The sequence below is a fragment of the Eriocheir sinensis genome, chromosome 2, assembly GCF_024679095.1.
Source record: "Eriocheir sinensis breed Jianghai 21 chromosome 2, ASM2467909v1, whole genome shotgun sequence".
In the NCBI taxonomy this organism is placed as follows: domain Eukaryota; kingdom Metazoa; phylum Arthropoda; class Malacostraca; order Decapoda; family Varunidae; genus Eriocheir; species Eriocheir sinensis.
The window spans coordinates 3,163,857-3,191,234 of NC_066510.1; the positions used below are offsets into that span (position 1 = coordinate 3,163,857).

The 27,378-nt window shown below is 44.9% G+C and overlaps 1 protein-coding gene across 1 annotated transcript in view; it reads left to right on the forward strand.

The window, feature by feature from the left end:
• The window catches only part of LOC126998624 (uncharacterized), an 83,792-nt gene that overhangs the window by 8,907 nt on the left and 47,507 nt on the right, over nucleotides 1-27,378 (forward strand). Inside the window, exons 3-5 of the mRNA XM_050860559.1 lie at nucleotides 3,700-3,816; nucleotides 11,693-11,782; nucleotides 21,854-21,989. Of these exons, the coding sequence (XP_050716516.1) occupies nucleotides 11,696-11,782; nucleotides 21,854-21,989 (223 nt within the window). The 5' untranslated portion in view covers nucleotides 3,700-3,816; nucleotides 11,693-11,695. The remainder of the gene's footprint in view (nucleotides 1-3,699; nucleotides 3,817-11,692; nucleotides 11,783-21,853; nucleotides 21,990-27,378) is intronic.

Below are 27,378 nucleotides of genomic sequence, written 5' to 3' on the forward strand. Positions count from 1 at the left end.
CATACCAAATATAATCACATAAAAAATATATTCTACAGTAGCTTCATACAAGTAGGAATCATTGTATTGAGGAATAAGTTTCGTATCTGTGGCTGTTGCGCTGAGCGTACATACGTAGCCTACCCGTCGCTCTAAGCCCCAGATACATATCTTATTCCTCAATACAATGATTCCTACCTGTATTCAGCTATTTTAGAGTATATTTTTTATGTGATTATATTTGGTATGCCTATGTGGATGAGCTATGTAGGAAATAATGACGGAAAATGTGCATCACTTTATAGATAGCCTACTATCATCGTCTTCAGTGCTCGTTTTGCAGGGCCCGTTCTCCCTTGAAAACTTGCAGTATTAAGATTGTACTTTGTTTATTAAGTGATGTCATTGATTGTTTAAGTACAGTGTCGTTATTCAATTAAGTTTCGAATGTTTTTTAATCATGAAAGAAGCTAGATTATCTCAATCATATATATTTGGTACGTGTCTTTGATACAATCTATGATATCATCAACAGCCAATCAGGTGAAAGGGGGGAGGAGCTTAGCCAGAATGGGGGAGGGGCTTCTCGGTGCAAATTGGCCAAGCTAATTTGGACCGACTATAGTCGAAGGGAAATGTCCGGGAGGGGTAAGTCTGGGTGATAAAGGTCCAGAGGGAAAAAGCCATACTCTCATTACGATTACGTGCAGTGTGGTGCTGACCGGTTTTCTGGTCTGATCTATCATTCAATAAGCAACCTAATATCTAGGTTTCAGAACGTGCGATTCATAGGCGTCAGACATAGCTCGTGCATGGCTGGAACAGTTCAAGAAACGACTATGATTCGCCGGCAACTCTAATCGCGCTACATCACCGCTTCCGAAGTCTTCCACCAACAGTCTGGCCTACGACCTTTCTGAATTAGGTTACAACACAAGTCGTTTGGACCACCTAAGGTAGGAGTTTGTAGGTTTAAAATGCCTGGTAGGGCCCCCCAGCAGAATCGGAACAGACGCCGGACTCTGACCTTTACTTTTATCTTGTTTTGGGTGAGGTAATGGTTATACAGAGAGGGTTTCAGGCCCCACCCCAACCAACCCAGGTCAGGGGCTAGACTGACTGCTAATCGTGGGCAAGGACACAGGTCTCCTTTGATAATATATATCCCGGTCACCCAAAAGGAACAAAACATTAAAATGGAGACAAAATGAGAAAAGCATCTCGGAATGGTTGAGGAGGCTGCACTCCTCATCTAGATAAACCAGCCCCTATCCAAGCAACGTGCTCTGCAAAAACGGTGCTGTACAGGGCAGCCATTTTGTCTCCGTCTTCTGTTCTTGGAGGGCTATTCAGGATCTCCTCCAGGTACGCTTTGATAGTGGCTTCACATATTTATTTAATGTTGAGGCTAATAGTGTAGTGGGTCACTCTGAATCCGTTCTGCAATTTATTGTATGTGTCTCCTGTAGCCAAGTAACGATGGGTGATGGCAAGTCTCAGGTTCTAACGACCTCATCCAGATGTCTGGAAGGAGTCCTGCTTTTTGAGCCATAAGCCACCTCGTTCAAATACCTCTTAAGACAAGCTTGGGATCCATCTAAATGAAAGCAAATGTTAAGTTCGATGTCGAGTTCGGCAAAGCTCGGTGAGTAGTTCTTTAATGTGTAGAAGCCCAATGAAGGATTCGAATAAGTGCCTCGCCGAAGACTTTTGAATAATCTAAAAGCCCATGAAATACAGGTAGCTTATTGACCGAATGCAGTGAGTTCAAGTAAACACAGATAAATCAGATACGACTCGCGTTGCTAGTGGCGTCCCACAAGGACCAGTTTTTTTTTAGGTCCATTAATATACATCATCTACATCAACTATTATGACTGCAGTATAACCACTGACATAACCAAGATCGCTGGTGATACAAAAAACAGAACGACTAATCAGATCAGTCAAGGACGATGTGGTACTAAGGAGGAGCTAAACGGCCTCTGTGAGTGGTCTAATAACAGGATAGTTGGGGGTCGACAAATGCAGCGTCCTTTGTGTAGGAAAAAATAACCCCGAAGTAAATAGATCTCGAATAACACCTTTCTTGGTTACTTCAGCTGCGAAAAGGGGGTGCGCATGGGGACTCTGATAGCTAACCCAGAAATCATTGTATTATCACTAGAAACCGTGAAAATTGTCGTAGGTTTTATATACTGAAGCGGTGGCAACTGGAGCGCAGAAGTTATCCTGGAAATGTATGTGGAACTAGTTAGGTTTCGCCTAAATTATGCTGGGGTTTTTTTTTTTTTTTTTTTTTTTTTTTGTTCCTTTGTTACAGAAGGGGTATAGGTTCCCTCGAATCAGTACAGAGAAGAATGACCGATATGACTCAAAAACTTAGAAACTTACCGAGCAGAGAAATACTAAAATAATTTAACTTACGTTTGGAGAGACGTAGACTGCGATGGGATGTAAGTGAAGTTTTTAATGGGTTGGGGGAAATAATAAAGGCGATTTACATGAAGCAGATATGAAAAAGAAACATGTAAAAGTACTCAACAATGGGTGAAATTTGGATAAATGAATTCAGGATGGAAATAGGCAAGAACTGGTTTACGAACAGGGATGTAGAAGACTGGGAAAAACGGAGCAAAAATGTAGTTTTGCACACAGAATTGAAAGTTTTATATATGGAGGCTGGATATGTTTTTGGAATGGGAGGGACTTGGCGAATATCACACTCTCAGAGGCTGCCATGTGTAGGCCGTCTGGTCTCTTGTAGTCTCTTGATATCCTTGTGTATCCCTGTGTAATGAATCATATATATATATATATATATATATATATATATATATATATATATATATATATATATATATATATATATATATATATATATACACACACATTTTTCAAGTCCTAAGAAACAGACGTGGATGATGCCGTCAAGTTTACCAGGCATCTTTCATTCTCCTCCTCCTCATCAATTAAATTTAAATACCGCCGGTCCCATTAAGTCACCGGGTGCCTGTTGGCTAACCGCAAGTAGGGGTGATAACTGCGGCAGAGACAGGAGCTGCAGCGCCGCCCGTCTCCGCATGACATTGGCCCTACACACAAATGCTCCGGACGCTACTTAGTTATCCAATACACTCCAGTGTTTGGCGGACCACCTTTACCACCAAGCTAAAGGGTGACCTCCATAGGAAGTAAATGTATTCATCCAACATCAATGCTTACTTTAAGAAGCGATTTTCACAATGAATATATTCGTGGGAGTATGATCCCCCATGTAGTGTTTACATATACAACTTTACTGCAGGAAATTGTGTTGAAATCAGATATAAGAAAAATTGCGACTAAAACTTTCATTATCATAGCGACAATAAAAGTACTTACATATTTGTTTTCATGAGCTCTCTGAAGGACCCTTAGTAATGAGCTCATGGTTTGTCTGTGTGAGCTCGGTGGGGGGGGGGGGGGGAGAGGGGCCTGCATTTGCACGTTCAGAAGACAGAGCCAGTGACACCTTACACTCTGCACACACAGCACCATTCTTCTTTTTCTTCTTCGTATTATTATTATTAATATTATTATTATTATTATTATTATTATTATTACTATTATTATTTATTTTTTTATTAATAATAATAATAATATTTTGATTATCATTAATATTGTTATTGCCATTATGTCATTAATTTTATTACTCAGATATATCTTATCTCCTTGAAGAATAGCAACTGCAACACTGTATTCCTTACGGGTGACACGGAGGAATCATTTGGCGAAGTTGTCTTCACGGTACACTGGCACCAACAAGTCGACCCGGGCTGCACCTACAGGGTCTGGGTAAGTGTGTCACTCCTCTGTTATTATCATCACCTTCGGTCATTACTAGCCCACTGCAGGACAAGGGTTTATACCAACATCATCAATCTGTCATTTTTTTTTATTACATGCCTCATCCCGCTCCAGTAAAGCTTCTAATCCAATCTCACCACCTGTCACTCTCTGCCCTGACATTTACAAATGGGTTGGACTCTTGTATGGGCTCAAAAATCTTCAGGGTAAAATCCGGGGTTACCGCATAATGGTATTCACTGACTATGCGGCAGTCACCGAGCCTTTCAAAGGTAGAAACCTCCCTGGTATCTAAGAATACAGGAACTTTATTTGACTGTCAAGTACTTACTAGGGTGCGCCATGAAGTCGCGGATTCCCTGTCTAGAAATGATGGATAAACAACCGTCTTTGCGAGCCCACGGGACAGTCGCCGCTCTGCATAATCTTTGGGGTCTGAAAGAGACTTCCGTATGACTTGCTTAGTAGTGCTCATTACCGGTTTATAATATTGATGACTATGCAAAAAGTCAACCCAAGGTTTTCTCCGATATTCATAAAGACGTCAGAGACAGACTACAGGCTGCCAAAACGGTCATATACGAGCAGCAACACAGGCGTGCCATTCCTGTTACATTACAAGTAAGACGCTGTTGTGCTTCAAGTCCCAGAAAGATCAAAATTGCTTCCGAAATTCGTGGTACTGCGCCACATAGTTAAACAATTAGGTAGAGACAAATCTGAGATGTACGACCCAATTAGAATTGATCGCCTCGAAAAGACTAGCGCCCAGCCTGGAGTTACTGATTTAGCTTCAGTTGAATCCCCCAGAACCGGCAATGCACCTCAGCGTGACTATTTATATTCTTTACCTTATTACAATAACCTGCGTTCTCGTCAATAATGGTTTTATGCTTGGTTCAAAAACTGTTGCACATTATGTTCTGCATGCGTGAGTGGAGTACTTCCATAACACTCTGACTGAGGTAAGCAGAGGTTGACGGACGGTATTGGGAAAACTTTCTCGCCTGTTGTTTGGAAGCGCAGTGAATAAGAATGTACAGGAACTAGGAGATAGCCATAAGCAATTGTCCTCGCTTGCTTCTGCTAATAACATAGCAGCTTCTTCGCAACATACTATATAATATTATATATTTACCTATCACTGCCTTACTCAGGTCATTTAGGAAAGATAATGAACTAATGAATTCATGAAATTTTGTGCACTTCATTGTTTCTGTGACTGTCAAATATTAGACGGTTTATATTTACAGAACTCATCTGTTTTGTTACATGCAGCCATACTCTTTACATTTTATTGCACAGATGTTGAAGGTAAAATGAAAGTAGTGGTAGAAGTAGTAATAGCAGCAGCAGCAACAGCAGTATTAGTAGACATAGTAGTAGTAGACATAGTAGTAGTAGTAGTAATAGTAGTAGTAGTAGTAGTAGATATAATAGGAGTAGTAGACATTTTAGTAGTAGTAGTACTAGACATAGCAGTAGTAGTAGTAGTAGACATAGCAGTAGTAGAAGTAGTAGACATAGTAGTAGTAGCAGTAGACAGTAGTAGTAGCCGTAGTAGTAGGTATAGTAGTAGCAATAATAAATAATAATAATTTGTTGTTCATGTAGATTACATATAAAAAAATGGTTTATGCGTTTTCCATACAGAGATAAGATGCATTCATATGTGAGTAAAATCATGCTAAAAAGGTTTATGAAGTATACAAGTCCTACCCAGTCACCATCGTGATGTTCAGAGATACGCCAGTCCTCGTCGACAGACCGACTTGGTCGGCTAGATTTCGATCGCCGATAGAGTCGGTCTGTCGGCACCCTTTGGCTAAGGCCAGTGCTCCCTCGTGCAGGGGGGAGCGATCTTTGGGCCGTCTTCGGACAAGGGCCCGTTCCCCTAGTGATACTAGGGGTAAATCTCTAACAACAACATCGTGATGTTAATTCACTACAGTAATTTTGATTCATTTATTATTCTAACACTTAGCCTAATAGTTCTATAATTAAATGATCTTAGCCTTTTTCCCGAGGGCAACCATTGGTAACTACAAAACAGTGTGTGTGTGAATGGTCACTTTTGATGACTTTACTTCTCTGGGTCATACTCTCTTTATATATGTCAAACAATGTTGTGCTGTTACATACCCCCAATTTTCCACACTGACGTATTATTCTTGAAAGTTTATTTTTCATGTCTGAATTGCAGTTTTCGCACCAATATGTTATAGAAAACGAGTTTAGTGACTGGATTACTGCTGAATAAAATAAATACATAATCTTAGTGTCAATTCTGAGCTTGCTTAATTTTCTTACAAAAAAACATTCTGGAGTTTACCTTCTTGTATAGTGCCTCAACATTTTTATTGAAGCCAAATTTATTATCAATAATTGTACCCAGATATTTGTATTCACTGACTGACTCGACCAGTTCTCTATTTATGTAAAGAGGAGCTTGGATGATTGGTGAGGAGCTAAAATCTACAAGCATTTCTTTTGTCTTCTTAACATTGAGCTCAAGATAATTATTTCATTTCTACGCCAGGTATTAAACCGTTCTACTTCCTCTCGGTACAGAACATCATTATTCTTACACTGACTGACAAGGTCAGTATCATCTACATACTTAAAAAAAATTGACAATTATTAGTATGAGAGCGACAATCACTAGTATATATGATAAATAAGATAGTTGACAAAACACATCCTTGTGGGCGCCTATGTTTGTGATTATAACTTTTGATTTTGAATCAAGATATTTTTCATTTTGTGGTCTATTTGTAATTAAATCATTTATCTGAAGAATTACATTGGCATTAACTTTCAAACTATTCAGTTTTCCCATCATTATATGGGGCTGCATGGTATAGAACGCACTCGAGAAACCTACAGAGAGTATCATGACAAAATGTTTGAGATCATTTTTTTTTTTTTTTTACAACAAAGGAGACGGCTCAAGGGCAACAAAAAGAGTGTAGAAAAAAAGCCCGCTACTCACCGTTCCCACAACAGATAAAAGTAAAGAGTAGTCAAAAGAGAGGTCAATTTCGCGTGGAGAGGTGTCTTGATACACGCTTTTTAAAAGAGGTCAAGTCATAGGTAGGAGGAAATGCAGACGAAGGAAGGCTGTGCCAGAGTTTACCAGTGTAAGGGATGAAAGAGTAAAGATGGTGGTTAACTTTTGGTGAGTATAGGGATGAGCTAGAGTGGAAAGTCGCGTGCAGCGGAGCCCTAGGAGGGGGGCAGGCATGAAGTTAGCAAGTTCAGAAGAGCAGTCAACGTGAAAATATCGGTAGAAGATAGAAAGAGTGGCAACATGGCGGCGGAGGTAGAAGACTATCAGTAAGAGGAGGAGAGCTGATGAGACGAAGAGCCTTACACTCCACTCTGTCCAGGAGAGCTGTGTGAGTGGAGCCCACCCACACGTGAGATGCATACTCCATACGAAGGCATCTGTGCGGGGGAGAAGAACTGGTGGAGACGATACAGAACGCCCAACCTCAAGGAAGCTGATTTAGTGCGAGAGGAGATGTGAAGTTTCCAGTTGAGATTTTGAGCTAAGGATAGACCGAGGATATTTAGTGTTGAAGAATGTGACAGCTGAGTGTTGTCGAAGAATAGGGAATAGGTGTTTGGAAGCTTATGTCGAGTTGATAGGTGGAGAAATTGAGTTTTTGAGGCATTGAAGGACACAAGGTTCCTTTTATCCCAATCGGAAATGACAGTAATGTCTGAGGTTAAGCGTTTTGCAGCCTCCAGCCTGGAGTCATGTAATTCCTGTTGAGAGGGTCTTCTGTTGAAAAAAGTTGAATAATGCAGAGTGGAGTCGTCATCGTATGAGTGGATAGGACAGTTTGTTATAGAAAGAAGATCATTGATGAAAAACAGGAAGAGAGTGCGTGATAGGACAGAGCCATGTGGAACACCACTGCTGATAGGTTTAGGGGAAGAACAGTGACCGTCTACCATAGCAGATATAATACGGCCGGAAAGGAAACTGGAGATAAAGGAACAGAGAGAAGGATAGAATCCGAAAGACGGCAGTTTAGAAAGCAAAGACTGGTGCCAGACTCTATCGAAAGCTTTCGAGATGTCTAGCGCAACTGAAAAAGTTTTACCGAAACGGCTAAGAGAGGATGATCAAGAGTCAGTTAAGAGAGCAAGAAGACCGCCAGTAGAACGGCCCGTGCAGAACCCATACTGGCGATCAGATAGAAGATCAGAAGTGGAAAAGTGCTTTTGAATCTTCCGGTTAAGGATTGATTCAAAAGCTTTAGATAGACAAAAAAGTAAAGCCATAGGGCGGTAGTTTGAGGGATTGGAACGGTCACCCTTCTTAGGTACAGGCTGTATGTTTGCGTATTTCCAGCAGGAAGGAAAGGTAGATGTAGAAAGGCAGAGATGAAAGACTGATCAGGCAGAGTGTCAGCACGGGAGCACAGTTTTTGAGGACAATAGGAGGCACTCCACCAGGCCCATAAGTCTTCTTAGGGTCGAGGCCAGAGAGGGCATAGAAAACATAATTCTTTAGAATCTTAATAACAGGCATAAAGGAATCAGAGGGGGGATGAGTAGGAGGAATATTCCCAGAATCTTTATCTGAAAATCTTTCTCTAAAAATCTCAAGACGTGATCATTAAGACACAGGGTTCCCTCCTCCAAACATCGATTACGGGTGTAGGCAAATTGAAATTGGTCAATGAACTCTTCATCCTGTTGACGTAATATGTTTTCACAATAATTCTTCAAAACATTTCATAATAATGGAGGTTAGGGCGACGCTCGATAGTCATTGTCATGGGTGGGTAGGGACTTCTTGGGCGCTGGTATTGGTTCAGCTGTCTTCCATATTGTTGGTGTACAGGCATTATCCAATAACTGTCGAAATATCTTTCATAAAATTGGTGTTGAAGGTTCTTACACAGCTGCAGTATATTACCATTGATTATATCTGGCCCAGCCGCCTTACCAGGTTTTACAGATTGTAAGCTGCTGAACACATCATCCTGTGATATAACAATACGGTGGCCATTCCTGTTGTGGTGAAAGTCAGTCATATAGGTCATTACAGATATCTTTCACATTGTTTACTCCATGATTTGAAGGCCTCTTTCCCATAGCAGTCATTGCTTAAGCCCGTCCCAAGCTAATTTAGCATCATTCTTATTAAAAAGGTTTCCCCCTTTAGTTTTATACCTGTATTTGCAAACAGTAAAGGTTCTATCTATATTTTTAATAGCATTTAGAATACTCCTGTTGTCAACAAGAGTACATATGCTCATATGCAGTAATATCGGTACACCACTTAATATTAACGTACACACAGACTCCACCGCCAGCTGTCTTGCCAGAATCTAAAGTCCTATCGACATGCACTAAAGTGAAACTATCCAATACATAAGCAGAGACTGGATCTTTATCCTGTTGAAGCCATGTTTCAGTAAGACATATGTGTGATGATTCACGGTACACACAGTCCCACCTAATCAAACCATGCAGCTCGTCGATTTTATTCCTCAAAACTCTGTGCGTTCCTGGCACCGTGGATCCTAGCCTTCTCGTTCTCGCCCTTATTCCTTCACGTCTACCACGTTTCCTGGTACGTCTGGTGATCTCATCGGACACGTTAAAAGGGACAGAACTGCTGAATTTTGAAAGCTGTAGTATTTCGTCTCCCATATACAATGCCGCCGTGTTTGTTTTCAGTCGGCCTTCCCCCTGCTCCGCCGCTCCCTCCCGGCTCAGGCAGTGGTGGTGGTGGTGGTTGCAGTATTAGTGTTGCTCGTCGGCACCACTTGACAGGGGTGTCACGTTGTTTGGAAAATTGAACTTTCATGTGTCGGGCTCCACAAATTTAAAGTACTGCTCTGCTCTCCCCATAGGTGTACGGGACCCTCTCATCTGGGGGGGGGGGGCTGAACTCTGCCGAAAAATGTTCTGCCTGTTAATTCAAGGAATTATATATTGTTATGAATACAGTTAACTGACATCTAGGGTTTGATTTGTGTTGAAAAGATAGCTAATTGTGACATAACATAATTGTAAGGTTAATTGAAAGTAAATGGTGATTTTACTTATCAATACTTAACCTAATTAAACAAATAGTTACTTGACATCAGAAGAGAACATATGACAAAATAGGCGATGCTACAATGACAAGAGTAAGTGGTTTGGTTCACTAAAGTGCTTAGTTAGAATTACAAATGAGGAACCAAGTATAAGAATTACAATTGAGGAACGAAATATGAGAATTACAATTGAGGAACGAAATATTGGTTCACTGAGGTGTTTAGTTAAGAGTTAGAATTACACATGAGGAACCAAAATATATATATAAGTGAGAATGGGTATGTGGATAGATGTGTGTGTACGTGAGTGTGTGTACGTGAGTGTGTGTACGTGAGTGTGTGTGTACGTGTGTGTGTGTGTACGTGTGTGTGTGTGTACGTGTACGTGTGTGTGTGTGTGTACGTGTGTGTGTGTGTGTGTGTGTGTGTGTGTACGTGTGTGTGTGTGTGTGTGTGTGTGTGTGTACGTGTGTGTGTGTGTACGTGTGTGTGTGTGTACGTGTGTGTGTGTGTACGTGTGTGTGTGTGTGTGTGTGTGTGTGTGTGTGTGTGTGTGTGTGTGTGTGTGTGTGTGTGTGTGTGTGTGTGTGTGTGTGTGTGTGTGTGTGTGTGTGTACGTGTGTGTGTGTGTGTCAGACCCCTTGGTGAATCCTGGTTGCTCGGAAAAGTGAAAAGCCCTTACGTCCTCGTGGAATGAACTGCCTTGGATTAGCAGTGGAAGGTCTATTTATAACCTTGGCGGGCGAGACGGTCCGCGCAGTGTGAGGCTTCGTGACATTCAGCTGAATGGTGGGTGAAGCTTCGATGCGGAGAGTCACGAGTCCTCGAGTAAGTGAGCTGGTGCTGGTGGGGCTTCGAGGATTCGTGCGTGAATTAGTTATTGGTGAGGTGATGCTGGTTGATGGCGCGCTTCGAGGCTCGATTGGACGAGGGTACCATAACAATATATATATATATATATATATATATATATATATATATATATATATATATATATATATATATATATATATATATATATATATATATATATACACACACACACACACACACACACACACACACACACACACATGTGTGAATATTAATTGCTAAATTTGACCCATATTTACAAGTATTACGTGAAGCCTAATGATGTATCGAATTGAACTGAGTAATGTGTATGGGCGGGCCGCGGGAACTGTTGCTGCGACGCTGCCGACGCATAGTGTTCCAGTACTAGAGTAACTAGACAGATTTTAGACTACGGTAAAATAGACTCATTCAAAAAACAAATACATACTCACTTGCCACCACAACACGCCAACACTAACAATTACACTTGATTCACTTCCCTCCCCTGCACACTCGGCTCCCCCGTCCCCCCAACAGCCAACAAATATGTGTGTTATGCACCTGTACGGGTGCCCTGCGCATCATGTATCCAGATCCAGATCCAGACACGGATTATAAGCCTGTCCATTATTATGTATCGGATGTTCAGCTCTGCCTATCAGCATAGGATGGTAGTTACTTTATAAACAGATAGAACTAAAAAATATTAAAAAAAAAGTAAAAGACAGCTTTGGCCCACCGCTTCTGAAGGGAAATTAATAATGAAATGGCATATATGAAAAACCATTCAAGGGCCGGTTTTGGCTCACGAACCGCCAGTTCAGTAGTTATGTTAGGCTGCTACAATGGCTACTCTGCCAGAAAAATCTTTGTCTGCCTCCCAGTTCCCCCTGCTCATACGCCTATGGCTTTTTCCCATGTTTAACCAGCGGAGCATGACTTCCCTTGTTCTCACTTACTCTCAACAGTTCATGGCGAAGGATGAATGTCAAGAAGATATGGTCTACACTTACGACATGAATCTGTCGGAGCTGCAATACATACAGCCTAGCGATGAGGTAAGTCAAGCAGCTGCATTAATTAATCTACTAAGTTAGTCAATTAATAATTAATAATCTTCAGGTTACTTAGTTACCTAGCTAATTTAGCTGAGTGGTTGACTAGTTAAGTGAGTCACTCAGTAAGTTATATAGTTATTCAGCAACTTAGTCGTATGGCGAGTTGGATAGTTGGTTCATTAATTAATTAGTTGGCTGGACTGAGGTTAGTTACGTGGGTCGGTAGGTAAAGGTAAATTTGAGGACATAGTCAGTGCTGCACATTGCGCCGCCGCTCATCGCGGTCACCTCTGTCACTGAGCCAGTGGTATGTAGAACCCCCTACCCCGGGACACAGGGCCAGTGTGACTTCCTGTAATCGCAACCAAGATAATTTATTTCGATCTTCCCAGCTTTGTGCAGTAGCAGTATCGTAGCCAATGAGGTTAGAGGTGCCACTGGACAGAGCTAAATCGGATTGTTGGGAACTAGCAGCACCTCGCTGGACTACCACAGACGCATCTGTGGTAGCCAAGCCTTACGCTGGCTTCACGAGGTCACCTCGTTAATACACCACATTCTTTCCCTTCAGCAGTGTTTTATGGTACAGTAATTTTATTTTTTATTGTGGTGGAACTAAATGGGAGGGCGGGTACCTTCGGTACTTTGTTTTTATGGGACGGTTCTTTTTTCATCTTTTTATCCTTTTTTATCATTTTTATAATTTAGTGATGGCAGTTCCGGACAATCTGGTGCCTTGTGTCCCTCCGGGAATGAGCACTGCGCTTGCCCTGCCAGATGCCAGTGGCCCTTCCGGGGGTGGACGAAAAGTGGCTACAGGCGGAGGGGGATCTCCATCTGTCCCTGGGAAGGGGAGGAGGAGGAGGAGGAGGAGGGAGGAGCTCCTTAGGGTGGCATGGATAAATGTGAATGGGATGAACGAGGAAGGGAAGAGAAGGGAGATAATTAACGAATTCCAGTAAGGAAAGATTGATGTGCTAGGTGTGAGTGAGACGCATATGAAAGGTAGTGGTGTGTGGGGGTGTGGGAGTGAGGGCCCGGAGAAACATGGAAACATGGAATGACAGCAAAAGAAAGCCAATTGGCTCTTTACGAGGTTGCCTGCTGTAGAGCGGTGATCTGCCTGACAGTCGCTGGGTGCCTGCCGAGCAGTTCAAGGCATTTCGGTGCGTATTTTCAGTTTACTCCTGTTGTCACGAAGTGACTGTCGATGCGATTTTTTAAGTTGATGGTTTTCGCACTTACTACTTCAGCAGGGAGGTCGTTCCAATGGCGTATGACTCGGTTAGAGAAGAAACTCCTACCAATGTCTGTGTTGCATCGCTTCGCGTGAATGGGCAGGCCGTTGTTTCTAGTTCTTGAGTTGGTCTGTAGCTCAAAGAGCTTGGGAGTGGTCGACGTTACTGAGGTTCTTTAGGTACTTGAAGATCTGAATCATATCCCCCCCGCAGGCATCTCTTTTCCAGGGTGAAGAGATTAAGAAGCTGAGGGAGGGGGTGAAGGGGGGAGTAGTATGGGCAGGGGTCAAGGGGGGAAAAGGGAGATAGGGGCGTACGTTATTGACCTCCCCACGAGTGTGGGCGGGAGTGGATGGGTATGGGTGGTGTGGTCTGAGGATAGTGTGGATGACGAGGAAGATAGGGATAGTAAGGTGTGCACGGGTGTGTGTATATATGCCAGTGAATGATAAGGGAAGGAAAGGCATGAGTGAGATGAAGAGATTTTGGGAGGACTTAGGACAGTGTTTATAAAACTTTGAAAGTGAAAGAAGAATTCTTGTGTTAGGAGAGAAACAGGGCGATTGGTGGTGTGGTTGGGAAATGGGGTGTGGATGGAATGAATGAGAATACACAATACCTTGTGGATGTTTGTGCTGAGAGGGGTTTGTTCTTGGCAAACACCTTCTTTCAGTACAAACTAATTCACAGGTATACATGAGTGACATGAGGAGTGTAATAGATTATATAACTGTGGATATGATGTTGCGACAGGATGTAGTGGAAGCAAAGGTTGTGAGAGGAATGTATGGTGGATCTGATCACTTGACGGTAGTAGCCAAAATTAGGATGAAGGGAAAATGGGAACTCAGAGGGAATGGGAAGAAGGAAAAGGGTTGGAAGGAACAGGCAAGTGAGAAATTGTGTGACAGTGGACACAGGGAGATGTATAGGAGGGAAGTGGAGGAAATACTTGGAAGAGCAAAAGCAAGAGCACAGATAGAACACAGTGAAGGAGTGAATGAGGTTTATGAGGTGTATAAGCGTTCAGTGGTCAGGGCAACTGAGGAGGTAGTCGGGTATAGGTCGTGTGGAAAAGGAAAGAAAGGGAGTGCGTGGTGGACGGATGAGATAAAAGAGGCAGTTGAGGAGAAAAGGAGGAACTACAAGAAAATATTAGAGAATTGTGACGGAGGAAGTGAGAGGGAGATGGGGGAGAAAGTACAGGGAGAGTAAGATGGTGGTAAAGAGATTGCTTAGGGAAAGCAAAGAGAGAGTGGATGAGGATTTTGGTAGAAAATTTCAGCAAAATACCGGAACAAAAAACTTTTCTGGAAAGAAGTTAAAAGAGGAATGGGGGAAGAAAAGAATGACATTTGTGGCATGAAGAGGAAAGATGGGGTGCTTGTGAGAGGGAATGAGGAGATAAGGGAGGTGTGGAAGCAGCACTTTGAAACTGTAATGAATGAGAGAGCGGGAGTGAGAGCAGAAGTGACTAGTGTGGGAATAAAGATCAATGTAGGGCAGCCAGATCCACAGAGGAGGGTGGAGAGAGGTGAGATAGAGGAGGAAATGAAGAAGTAAGAAGCAGGAAAGGCCTCTGGGGCTTATGGCATGACAGCAGAAATGTTGAAGTGTGGAGGAGGTGTAGTTGTGGAATGGCTTAATTATGGATACGTAACCTAGCATGGGAACAGGGTGAGGTGCCAGAGGATTGGAGAAAGGCTACTGTTGTGCCGCTGTACAAAGGGAAAGGGAGCAGAGGTAATTGTAATAGTTACAGGGGAATAAGTCTACTCAGTGTGGCAGCAAAAGTGTATAGAAGGGTTTTAAATGAGAGGATGAAGAAAATAACTAAGAAAAGTGTAGGCGATGAACAAGGGTTTTATAGGAAAGGAAAAGGTTGTGTAGATCAAATATTTGCACTCAAAATGTTAGTTGAAAAATACATAGAGAAGGATAGGAGGCTGTTTGCTGCGTTCATGGACCTGGAGAAGGCATATGGCAGGGTTGACAGGAATGGGTTGTGGGATGTTCTAAGGATATGGTGTGGAAGGGCGTTTGCTGAAGGGAATCCCATCCTTCCATAAGGATGCGAGTGCCTCTGTACGCGTGAAGGGTGAGTTGCGTGAGAGTTTTGGTGTTGGTGTGGGCATGAGACAGGGGTGTGTGATGTCATCATGGCTTTTTAATGAGTACATGGATGGTTGTATGAGAGAAATGAAAGCCAGAGTGGGCGAGCTTGGTCCAAGGCTGAACGTGAGAGGTACGGAAGAGTCATTGGTTGCGGGCCTGCTTGCAGATAATACAGTGTTGCTGGCAGAGAATGAGGGGACACAGCAAAGGGTAGTGGTTGAGTTTGACAGGGTGTGTAAGAGGAGAAAGCTGAGAGTGAATGCTGGGATGAGTAAGGTTATGGTATTTGAGAGGGCGAGAGAACAGATCATTGATTTTGCAAAGCCGTACAGAGTTTGAGCAGAGGGTAAGGATAGGTTAGGGGAGGAGAGAACGGAGGAGGTGACTGAGTTTAAATATTTAGGGACTGTTTTATGTAAGCAGGGCAGTATGGAAGGTAAGGTGAGGGAAAGAACAGTGAAGGGCAGACAGGTAGTAGGTGCACTGGAGAGTTTATGAAAGGAAGAAGTGTGAGCATGAAGGTAAAGAGGGGAATTGGGAATAGTATCATCCTGCCAACTCTGTTATATGCATCACAAACGTGGACATGGAATGCAGCACAGCAATCGAGAATAAGTGCAGTGGAAATGAATTATATAAGAGGTGCATGTGGTGTGTCAGGATGGGATGAAGAAAGTAATGAAAACATGTATGAGCGGTTTGGTATGGGTGCAAAAGCGAAAGGAGTGAAGTGTGGAGTGGTGGAGTGGGTGAACCGTGGTGCATTGAGATGGTTTGGGCATGTGATGAGAATGGGGGAGAATGAATTAGTGAAGATAGTGTGTAAGGGAAGGAGTGAGGGAGGGGGTGTCTGGGGAAGATCACATGTGAAATGGATCAATAGGGTGAGTAAGTATTGAAGCAAGAGAGTTGGAAGTAGCAGGATTGAGTGTGCTGATTCCCAGTAACCACGCTTTACGTTCCCAAGGTTTCCCCAGGTTCCTATTAACCGACACGCTCGAAAGGTGACGATGATCAGTTGCGATTGCAAGGTGCCGGCCCAGGACTGCACCCGGGTCCGCTAGTATCTCCTCCTGCTGACCATTAAACCCTGTAAGGGCCAGTTAGTTAGTTAGTTAATGAATATGTTTGTTAAAAAAATTAGGAAGTCATTAACTAAGAGAGGCGGGCGCGGTGTCCTGTAGGGCCTGGGTTTAAATCCTGCCAACCGCTACAAGCTGACATTTTAAATCCTCTCCGAGTGGCCTAAGATTACTCACACGTTGTCCTGATGACCAGCTATCAACTCGGACTTTAGCGAAACACTAAAGAGCATCAAGTGGAGCTCCGGGGGCAGCATGAGCAAGATGGTGCAACTAATGAAACACTTGCCTGCGCAGGCCCGGATTAAGCTTGCATTGGGCCCCACGCCACCCACAGTTTTTGCCCCCCCACCCCCCCACCCCCCACTCCTTGAATAAATTAGGCAAGATCTGGACAATCTCGTATTTTATTGAAACATCAGAATGAATTAATGATACAATATATTTGATACAGATTGTCATCATCTTTATTTTCTTTATATTCTGTATTAGCAGTATACATACCATACTTATGTACATAGGTAACTATAGCAGCTACACCAATGCCCGTTTTCTTGATTTCTCTTGCGAAAACCGTTCAGTTATGGTTTCAAATGTCATTGAGAGGTGACATCATTTTCAATTGACATACAAAGCATTCAGTCGTTTTTGAGTCATTGTTGAACGAAATATGTTTTTGATCAGAGACAGTTTGGAAAATGAACGTTCACCTTCGCAGACCGTGACTGGTAATGTTAAGAACAATCGCAGAGCAATTGAAACATTGGCAAATGTTAACTCTACAACTAGATTCTTCCTTAAGTATTTTAACAGGACATGAGGATCACGATCCAACTTCAAATGGGTTACAAATTCTGAGAATGTTACAATTTCATCCTCGTAGTGGGGTTCCAAGTGATAGAAACAATAATACAGCCAGGTTGATATCAGTTTTTTTGCTTTGGAGAAGAGTACTAGCTTTCTGAAAGCGCTGGACGATCTTGCTCCAAAGAATATACATAAATGCATTTTTAAGAAGGCACATATTCTCTGCAAAAACTGATGCAGCAAGTCGAGCATCACCTTTTAGTTCCTCATTGTCTGCAATTTCATTTGACATACCATAGATGCTTGAGTAGTTTAAGTGCAGTGCTTTCACTGATTCAGAATGGAAATGCCAACGTGTAGAAGATAATGTTTTTAGGGTTAGAATTCTACCATTTCCATTAGGTGACAATCCCTTTGTTAGTAAAGTCCAGCGCTTTGTTGATCAAACTGAATATGCATATAATTCCTGCACATGTTCAGAGAAATTGCTAGCACTGTTGACTTGTATTGCCAACACGAACAAGTTTTCGCTATTTTATTTTATCTATTTTTTTTTTTTCGATCAACAGTCCAACGAAGCATACTGATCTCCCTGAGGCTACAGGCATTTCCGGGATTTCCATTATGTGGGGGCCCAATTATGGGTCGGGTCTATCAAGTTATGTGGGCCCCTCAGTGCTTGGGGCCCAACGCAATGGCGTACTTGGCGTATAGGATAATCCGGCCCTGTGCCTGCGCAACTAGACCTCTTCCTTACCTCTAACCCTTCTGCTTACTCTGTCAAACTGTTCTCTCCGTTGGGCTCCTCCGATCACAACCTTATTTCTGTATTCTGTCTTATCGCTCCTGTACACCCTCTGGACCCACCGAAGAGGTGATGCTTCTGGCATTTTGCTTCAGCTCGGTGAGACGACCTGAGGATGTACTTTTCTGATTTCCCGTGGAATGATTACTGCTTCCAGGATTTTTTTGTTGTTGTTGTTGTTTTTGTTCTTTACGTCTTGGCCTATTGCGCCGGTAGGCTTCTTCCCGGTGGATCCTGATGGTCGGTCCAAGGCTTCTTCCCGGTGGGTCCTGATGGTCGGCCCAGCTCGTTCTGGCGCAGGCGAGTGTTTATAGTGGCACCATCTTGCATTGGCTCATGCTGCCCTCCCGGAGCTCATCTTTAACCTAGAATCTAGAGTCCGGGTTGATAGGTGGTCTTCTGGACAGCATGTGGGTAGTTTTAAGCCACTCGGCGGCGGCTGAAAAATCCCAGCTTGGTGGCACCGGTCGGGGATTGAACTCACGTCCTCCTGAACGCGGGGCCGTCTCGCTATAAGTTCAGCCACCGCCTCCCCTCTGTGTGTGCCCAGCGCATCACAGAGGTGATTGTCTCAGGAATGGAGGCATACATTCCACGTACTTTCTCTACTCCCCATGCTAAAAAGCCTTGGTTTAATCACGCTTGTTCTCGTGCTGTCAAAGATAGAGAGGCAGGTCACAAAAGGAACCAGAGCCTTCAAACTCCCGCTAACCATGACCTTTACATTTCCACCCGGAATCGTGCCAAATCTATTCTTCGACTTACCAAAAACTCCTTTATCCATAGCAAATGTCAACACCTTGCTTTCTCTAATTCTTCCAGAGACTTCTGGCACTTAGCCAAAAATATCTCCTCCAATTTCACTTCTTCCTCTTTCCCGACTCTTCTTAACCCAGCCATCTCTTCTATCTCTAAGGCTGAACTCTTCGCTCAAACTTTCTGTAACAACTCCACTCTGACTCCTTTATGCCTGTTATTAAGATTCTTCCTAATGATGTTTTCTATGCCCTCTCTGGCCTCAACTCTCAGAAGGCTTATGGACCTGATGGAGTGCCTCCTTTTGTCCTTAAAAACTGTGCTTCCATGTTGACACCCTGCCTGGTCAAACTCTTTCGCCTCTGCCTATCAACATCTACCTTTCCTTCCTGCTGGAAGTACGCCTTCGTACAGCCTGTGTCTAAGAATGGTGACCGTTCCAATCCCTCAAACTACCGCCCTATAGCTTTACTTTTCTGTCTATCTAAAGCTTTTGAATCAATCCTTAACCGGAAGATTCAAAAGCACCTTTCCACTTCTAACCTTCTATCTGATCGCCAGTATGGGTTCCGTAAGGGGCGTTCTACTGGCGATTTTCTTGTTCTCTTAACTGATTCTTGGTCATCCTCTCTGAATCGTTTCGGTGAAACTTTCTCAGTTGCACTAGACATATCGAAAGCCTTCGATAGAGTCTGGCACAAGTCTTTGCTTTCTAAACTGCCCTCTTTCGGATTCTATCCCTCTCTCTGTTCCTTTATCTCCAGTTTCCTTTCCGGCCGTTCTATCTCTACTGTGGTAGACGGTCACTGTTCTTCTCGTAAACCTATTAACAGTTCTGTTCCACAGGGCTCTGTCCTATCACCCACTCTCTTCCTGTTATTCATCAATGATCTTCTTTCCATAACAAACTGTCCTATCCACTCATACGCTGATGACTCCACTCTGCATTATTCAACTTTTTTCAACAGAAGACCCTCTCAACAGGAATTACATGACTCCAGGCTGGAGGCTGCAGAACGCTTAACATCAGACCTTACTATCATTTCCGATTGGGGTAAAAGGAGCCTTGTGTCCTTCAATGCCTCAAAAACCCAATTTCTCCACCTATCAACTCGACACAATCTTCCAAACACCTATCTCCTGTTCTTCGACAACATTCTGCTGTCACCATCTTCAACACTAAACATCCTCGGTTTATCCTTAACTCAAAATCTTAACTGGAAACTTCACATCTCTTCTCTCACTAAATCAGCTTCCTCAAGGTTGGGCGTTCTGTATTGTCTCCGCCAGTTCTTCTCCCCCGCACAGTTGCTATCCATATACAAGGGCATTGTCCGCCTTCGTATGGAGTATGCTTCTCACGTGTGGGGGGGCTCCACTCACACAGCTCTCTTGGACAGAGTGGAGTCTAAGGCTCTTCGTCTCATCAGCTCTCCTCCTCTTTCTGATAGTCTTCTACCTCTTAATTTCCGCCGCCATGTTGCCTCTCTTTCTATCTTCAATCGATATTTTCATGCTGACTGCTCTTCTGAACTTGCTAACTGCTTGTCTCCCCCCCTCCCGCGGTCCCGCTGCACTCGACTTTCTACTCATGCTCATCCCTATACTGTCCAAACCCCTTATGCAAGAGTTAACCAGCATCTGCACTCTTTCATCCCTCACGCTGGTAAACTCTGGAACAATCTTCCTTCTTCTGTATTTCCTCCTACCTACGACTTGAACTCTTTCAAGAGAAGGGTATCTGGACACCTCTCCTCCCGGAATTGACCTCTCTTTCGGTCACCTCTTTAGATTCTTTTTGTGAGCAGCGAGTAGCGAGCTTTTTTTTATTACTGTTTACTTTTTTGTGCCCTTGAGCTGTTTCCTTTGTTGTAAAAAATAAAAATAATAACAACCTGGGGCCGACCAGCAAACTTGCTAACTGCTTGTCTCCCCCCCTCCCGCGGTCCCGCTGCACTCGACTTTCTACTCATGCTCATCCCTATACTGTCCAAACCCCTTATGCAAGAGTTAACCAGCATCTGCACTCTTTCATCCCTCACGCTGGTAAACTCTGGAACAATCTTCCTTCTTCTGTATTTCCTCCAACCGTCGTTATATGCCGAACGTTAAAACAGCTAGTTAGGTTGCTGGTGTTTTTACTTAATTGTTTGATTATCTAATTATTTGATTATTTAGGTCAAGTATTTAACTATTAAGTTACATATGTAATCATATTAGTTAATTCTTTTTTGAAGAAATAAAAGACTGTCAGTACGAGGAGGGAAATTGATGAGGCTCCACTCTATCCATGAGAGCTGTTTGTGGAGCCCCCCCACCCCCACGTGAGATGCATACTCCATATGAGGGCGGACAAGGCCCTTGAGTAAGGGTAGCTTCTGTGAGGGGGAGGAAAACTGGTGGAGATGATGCAGAAAACCTAATTTCGAGGAAGGTAATTGAGCAAAAGATGAAACATGAAGTTGCCGGTTAAGATACTGACTTAAGGATAGTCCAAGAATATTTATTGTAGAAGAAAAGGATAGATAGCTGGGTGTTATCGAAAAAAAATAGATGTTTGGAAGATTGTGTTGGGTTGACAGGTAGAGAAACCGAGTTTCTAAGGCAGTGAAGGGCACTAAGGTCCTTCTGCCCCATTCAGAAATTCGCTAGGGGCATCTAAATTTACAGCAGACAAAAAAATGCATTTGTCACTCGATGCCTCTAAGCCAGTAATTTGAGTAGTAGAAGTTTGAGGGATTAGAGCGGTCACCTATATTAGACACAGGGTGTATGAAGGTTTGCTTTCGGCAGGAAGGAAAGATGGGTGAAAGACGAAGACGAAAGACTTTCCCGTTTCATTTACAATCACTCGCCGGTCAGTTAGGTTGGGTTAGCTGACCTACTCCATCCACTTTATCATGTTGGCTTCACCATTTGCGTGACCTGAACCCGCCCCCAGACCTGACCTAACTTATACTTTACTTGCCCTTCGTACTCACAAAATACCGTTGAAAAAGTGTTCTTCGTGTTCCGGTAATTTTCCCACCCACTTCTTCGCAGGACGTTTGCTTGTCTGCCTTGTGAAACATACATACATAGATATGCAGGCAAACAGACTGACACAGACATAGACAGACAGACAGACTGATAAACAGAAACACACACACACACACACACACACACACACACACACACACACACACACACCATTTGTTTCTGTACTATTTTATAACACGTACACAATATCAGTGCTACTAATTCACAGTTGTGTATTTTTTCTTCCCAGACAATAGTGTTGGAGGGGCCCAAGGACAGGATAATCTTTCTGGTGGCAGCGGGGGCGGCGGCCTCGTTTATCTTGATTGCTGTGGCGCTGCTGTTTGTCTTCACTTATCAGACCAAGAAGTATCGACGAATTTCAGGTAAGTAGGTAACTAAACCCGTGCAGTATTTAGTACGTACAAGTATGCACAGGTGGGCAGTAGCGAGGCACAAAGTACTGAATTAGTGCCAAATTGCAGAAGTAACACAACTTTTCTCGTCAAACACGGTATATGAAGCGTATTTATTTTTGTCGTGGTTCTTGTACATTATATTTATGTATTTTCATTCATCGAGTTATTGAAAAAGTTTTAAAGACCGCTCATCTTCAGTATAGTAGCGTTATTTTAATTTGGGGCATGTTGTCCACAGAGTTATACATATAGAGAACTCATCCATACCCTGCTGTATTGTGCTGAGTGACACCAGCAAACTCCCGCGGCGGCCATGTTACTGTGCCCCGTTCATTCAAAGCTGACAGCTTCACACACCTCACTCCCACCCAGGTTCCTAACACCACCCTTTGATATCAAGAAAACCTGAGGCCACCACCCGTGAAATTTCTTTATTATATAAGAACAAATCTGCAAAAATAAATTTTAAAACATATATAATAATGAAATGTGGGCTGAATAAGTAGCTCACAAATATTTTCACTCACACTGGTCCTCAACTCCTAAGTGTTCAGCTATTCGTTATGCAAAGGCTTTAGGCGCAGTTCCTGAATCTACACGCTTTTCTAATTACGCTGGTATTGGATTAAGGTTGCACCGATTAATCGGTAAGTAATCGGTAATCGGCCTAATCGGCCACTTTGCCGATTAATCGGTAATCGGCTTTTTAACCGATTAATCGGGGCCGATTATTTTTTTTTCTCTTTTATAATACACTGTACATAACACAATATTAATAATGTTAATGTAAGGATGGTGACGTTACCAAAACTCTGATACCTTTCCACAGCAATTATTTCAAACAAGTCCCCATGCAAATGTATATTAGGTAATTAAAATTGATATATAAAATTATGATATGAACTGAAGTATCGGTATTTGCTTCAACTTTGAAACAAGAAAAAAAATCAACATATTACTTTATATTAAAACCAAGAAAAATTATATACCTATTTCAACTCGCTTAGTACAGTAATTGAGTAATATCCTTCACCATGCCTGCCGTGCATAAGGAGACAAGTTATTGTAATATATCACGAAAAGTATGGAACTAGACAAGTGATTTTACTCAGTACTTTAAGTAAAACACTCTTAAATTGTAATGTAAAAACATTAATAGTGTAATATCCTTCACTATGCCTACCGTGCATAAGACAGAAAATTAGTAGAAGACTTCAGAGTCTGGTAAACTTTCTGTACACTACCATTTCTAGTAACATCTTGGATCACCACAAGAACGAGAAAACTGGCAAATTCTAACATATTAAAACCAGGATGTTTCCATATGTATATATATATATATATATATATATATATATCTATATATATATATATATATATATATATATATATATATATATATATATATATATATATATATATATATATATATATATATATTGTGTAGAGGTAGGACAAATGAGTGTAAAGGTGGTAAGGAAACCCAGGCTGGATCAGGAACACTTTATATTCTCTAACGTTTCGACCACAAGGTCTTCTTCAGAGAGTGACAGACAATTCTTCGTCTTCTTCTTCATACGATTTACCCCAAAAAAAGGGAGACAGGGCCTTTGCACAAAGGCGGCCCTGTAAGGGGGGGCGGGCAATTTAAGTCCCGGCGGGTGTAGGGACGTCACCGCCGCCGCCACAGCCACGGGTAACAGCCGGCGAGCAGCGACGGAGGCACTGGCCCTCCGGGCAGGCGCCCAGAAGCAGCCCGTAGCGGTACACGGGCGAGCAGCTGACTAGTCGACTTGACTGCGTAGGGGGGACCCAAAGCGAGGATGACCACGCTGGTCTACCTCGCCGCCGCAGAAGGGCCACCCGGCTGCTTGCCCGAGGAGTGCTGGCGTTCCACTCTCACAGACAATTCTTCTGCTTCTTATGCGATTTACCCCCTAAATAGGGGGAACGGGCCTTTGTCGTACGACGGCCCGTCGCAGGGGGGAACCCGCCGCTGGCGTGCGGCGGGTAATTCTTCTTCTTCTTGTTTATTTATCCCCTGGGGGGAAACGGGCCTTTGTCTGTTTTGACGGCCCGTGAGCTGATTTGGCGAAGTCTTATCGGGGGGTTCACCTCGGGGGCTCACATGTTGTGACGAGACGCACCAGAGGCTCGTCACTGAGGGCCAAAATCAGCTTTGGTGCAGGCAGCCCTTCCGGGTTGCGGATGAGATGGCGTGTGCCCTCACACTCGAGGAGGTAGTGGAGGAGCGGCTGGACGACCTCCTCCTCGCAGTAAGGGCACTCAACCGGGACCGGGTCGTCGATGTCCAAGAGCGAGGCACACCGGTACCCGAGGCGCAGGCGGTGGAGGTTGGAGGCCACTCTCCTGGGGCTGCCTAATGGAAGCCGACGGCTGCCGGAGCCCGTCGCCGAGGCATACCAGTATGCAGACGGTGAGCCGGCCGCCAAGGCCTCTGCAAGGGCCCTGACGACACCCGCCGAGGTATGGGCCGCCATGTCACGCTTGAGCAGTGACACGCTCGGGGAAACGGGGCATGTTATGCTGGGGAGCAGGGTGGCCTCGCCGGCAGCGCGGTCAGCAGCGTCGTTACCCACCACGCCTGCATGGCTGGGCAACCAGTTTAGGTGGACCTGACGGCCGGCTCTCCCAAGTTCCTGCAACCGGGCGTGGATGCCCGTGAGGAGAGAGACGTTGTCATCCATCGGGTCCTGGTACAGCGATCGTATGGCCGGCACCGAGTCGCAGTGTACCAGGACCGGGCCCCTGCCCCACTCTAGCGCATGCCCCAGCGCCATGCAGATCGCCACTAGCTCCGCCTGAGTCGAGGAGGAGCCGTCAGGCAGCCGGAAGATGTCAGCATGGCCCGCCGTGACGAAAGCCGCCCCGACAGCCCCAGTGAGGTGGTTGACGGAGCCGTCTGTGTAGTAGGTGACTGCGAGGACCCTGGCCGCCTCCAACTCTCTGCTCATGGCCTCCCGCGCTAGGCTTTGCGGTGTCAGCAGTTCCTTCCTCGCAGGCAGTGGCTTGATTGTGGCCGTGAAGGTGGCTGGTGCCCACGGGGGAGGTAAGGTGTAGCCAGGGTGGGGCAGGTCTGTGTTCATCAGGAAACGCCGGGAGAGGCGGGTGGACCTGAGTTTGGCCGCTGCCCCCGTCGCCCACGTTTTTTTGCGAAAAAGCAGAGGTGCGGTTTTTTTTTTTTTAGAGAGAGAAAGAGAGGGGGGGGTGAAGGAAAGAAGAGGGGGGGGGGTGGAGAAGGGAAAGGGGAGAAGAGAGAGAAATACAGTTGGAGGTAGAAAGATGGTGGGCGTCCACCTGACAAGGACATATTTATTTATAGTTATATAATTTTACATTGATTTCTGTATGTTGAATTGACATATATATATATATATATATATATATATATATATATATATATATATATATATATATATATATATATATATATATATATATATATATATATATATATATATATAGTTATTTTATAATTACACAAAAATGAATTTGATAGTTGTAGATGTTGGTGTTATGTAGTAGCAGCAGAGTCCGGGAGGCAGCAGTAGAAGTAGTAGCAGAAGGGAGTGTGGAATTTGCGGCAGTCTCCCCTCACGACGCCTGGCCCGCTCCGGGTGGAGCGCGAACCAATGGGGAAGCGCGGTCGGGGTGGTGGGCGGGGCGACACGGTCAGGCTCAAAAAATTGGAAGCTCACCAGCGGTCGAGGAAGGAGCACTCCATGACTCCTGACTCACTCCTCACCTGACTCACCATGGCCCGACCTTGCCCGAAAAAGCGCCTCCAACTCTCCCCACCCGTGGGAGAGGAGGATGGCTGGACCCGCGTCGTGAAGAGACGCCGCCGAGCCCCGACACCACCACCGGCCCCGGACTACCGAGTGTACACCATACTCCACCACGACGAAGTCAGCCCCTTCCACGCCGTTCGACGGCTGGAGAGGGAGCACCCGGGCCTTCGGGTACGGGTGCAGGAGAGGTCTGGGGGTGCGATTTATATCAAACCCCTGGATGAGGACGCTGCTTTCTCCCTCGCTTGTCTGAGCAGGGAAACCACTGTCGGCATCACCCTTGGAGAGGTCGAGGGCAGGTCGAGGGGTATCGTTTCGCGGTACCCTCTTGGCCAGTCCCTCCGACCGATCCAGGAGGACCCGCGCGTCACCTTCGCAAGGAGGTGTACATACAACGCGGGTCACTGTCGCAGAGAGCCCACGCGGCAGGTCGAGGTGACGTTTCGGGGGTCTCTCCCGTCGTCCCTTGACCTAGGCGTCTGGGGTGTCTTCTCCGTCAGGAGGTTCACCCCGGAGCCCCTGCGGTGCTTCAATTGCCAGGCCTTTGGCCATGTGCAGAAGTACTGCAGGACCGGTGCTCTCTGCGGCGTGTGCAGCGGGAAACATCCCTCCTCGAAGTGTATTGATACACTGAGGACCGGCAATGTCCGGGCTGCACGATGTCCGAACTGTGGCGGGAGACACCACGCCTGGTTCAAGGGCTGCCCCGAACGGCTGAGGAGGCTCCTCCCTCGGCCCTCGGGTGCTATAGATACCTTGCCCCCAAAGAACCAGGCTGTTTCCCAAGCAGCTCCCTCTGCCTCACCCTCTCCAAGCCCAAGAATGGACGTGGTGGTCCCTGCACCAGCACCTGCCAGCCCACTGCCATCATTTGAAGACGCCGCCACCACCACCGACGACGCTGCCCCGCCACAACAAGATGAGGTCGCCACCAACACCGACGACCCCGCTCAGGAAGACGCCTGCACGCAGACAAGCTGGAAGAAGCGAGGCAGGGCCTGCCAGACCGCTCCTCCGCCCACTGAGGATGCGGCGGTCCAGTCGACTCCAGAGACAGCAGCCCAGGAGACGCAGACGCCGAAGACGACCACTGCAGACGCTGAGACTGCCGCCCCTGACCCGAGCCTTTGCGTAGGCCCCCCTGGGGCGAACTGGGAGGGCCAGTTCGCCCCCGCGGTCACGCTCACCAGGTTGGAGTTGTTCACCATGCTGAGGGCCCTAAGGGGCCTCATCGAGAACCACGCCGAAGCAGAGCTGAAGAGCCGAGAGCACCTGTACGAGAACCCCATCCAGACGGTGCTTTACGAAGCCCTCGGAGCCGCGCGGACTCACAGGAAGCCCGGTTTCCCGCTCAAGTGCCCGCGACGAGACCCACGGCGAGACGCGCTCTGGCCGCAGTGAACATCAAGATAGAGGCGGGCCAGCCTATGGCATATAGCCCGCGAGGGCTAACAACCCTCGAAGCTAAAGGGTTGCTTTGCTTTAATAGTTTATTGGTAACCTTTACATAAGACATACAGAAAAAATAAACATGAAAAATTACA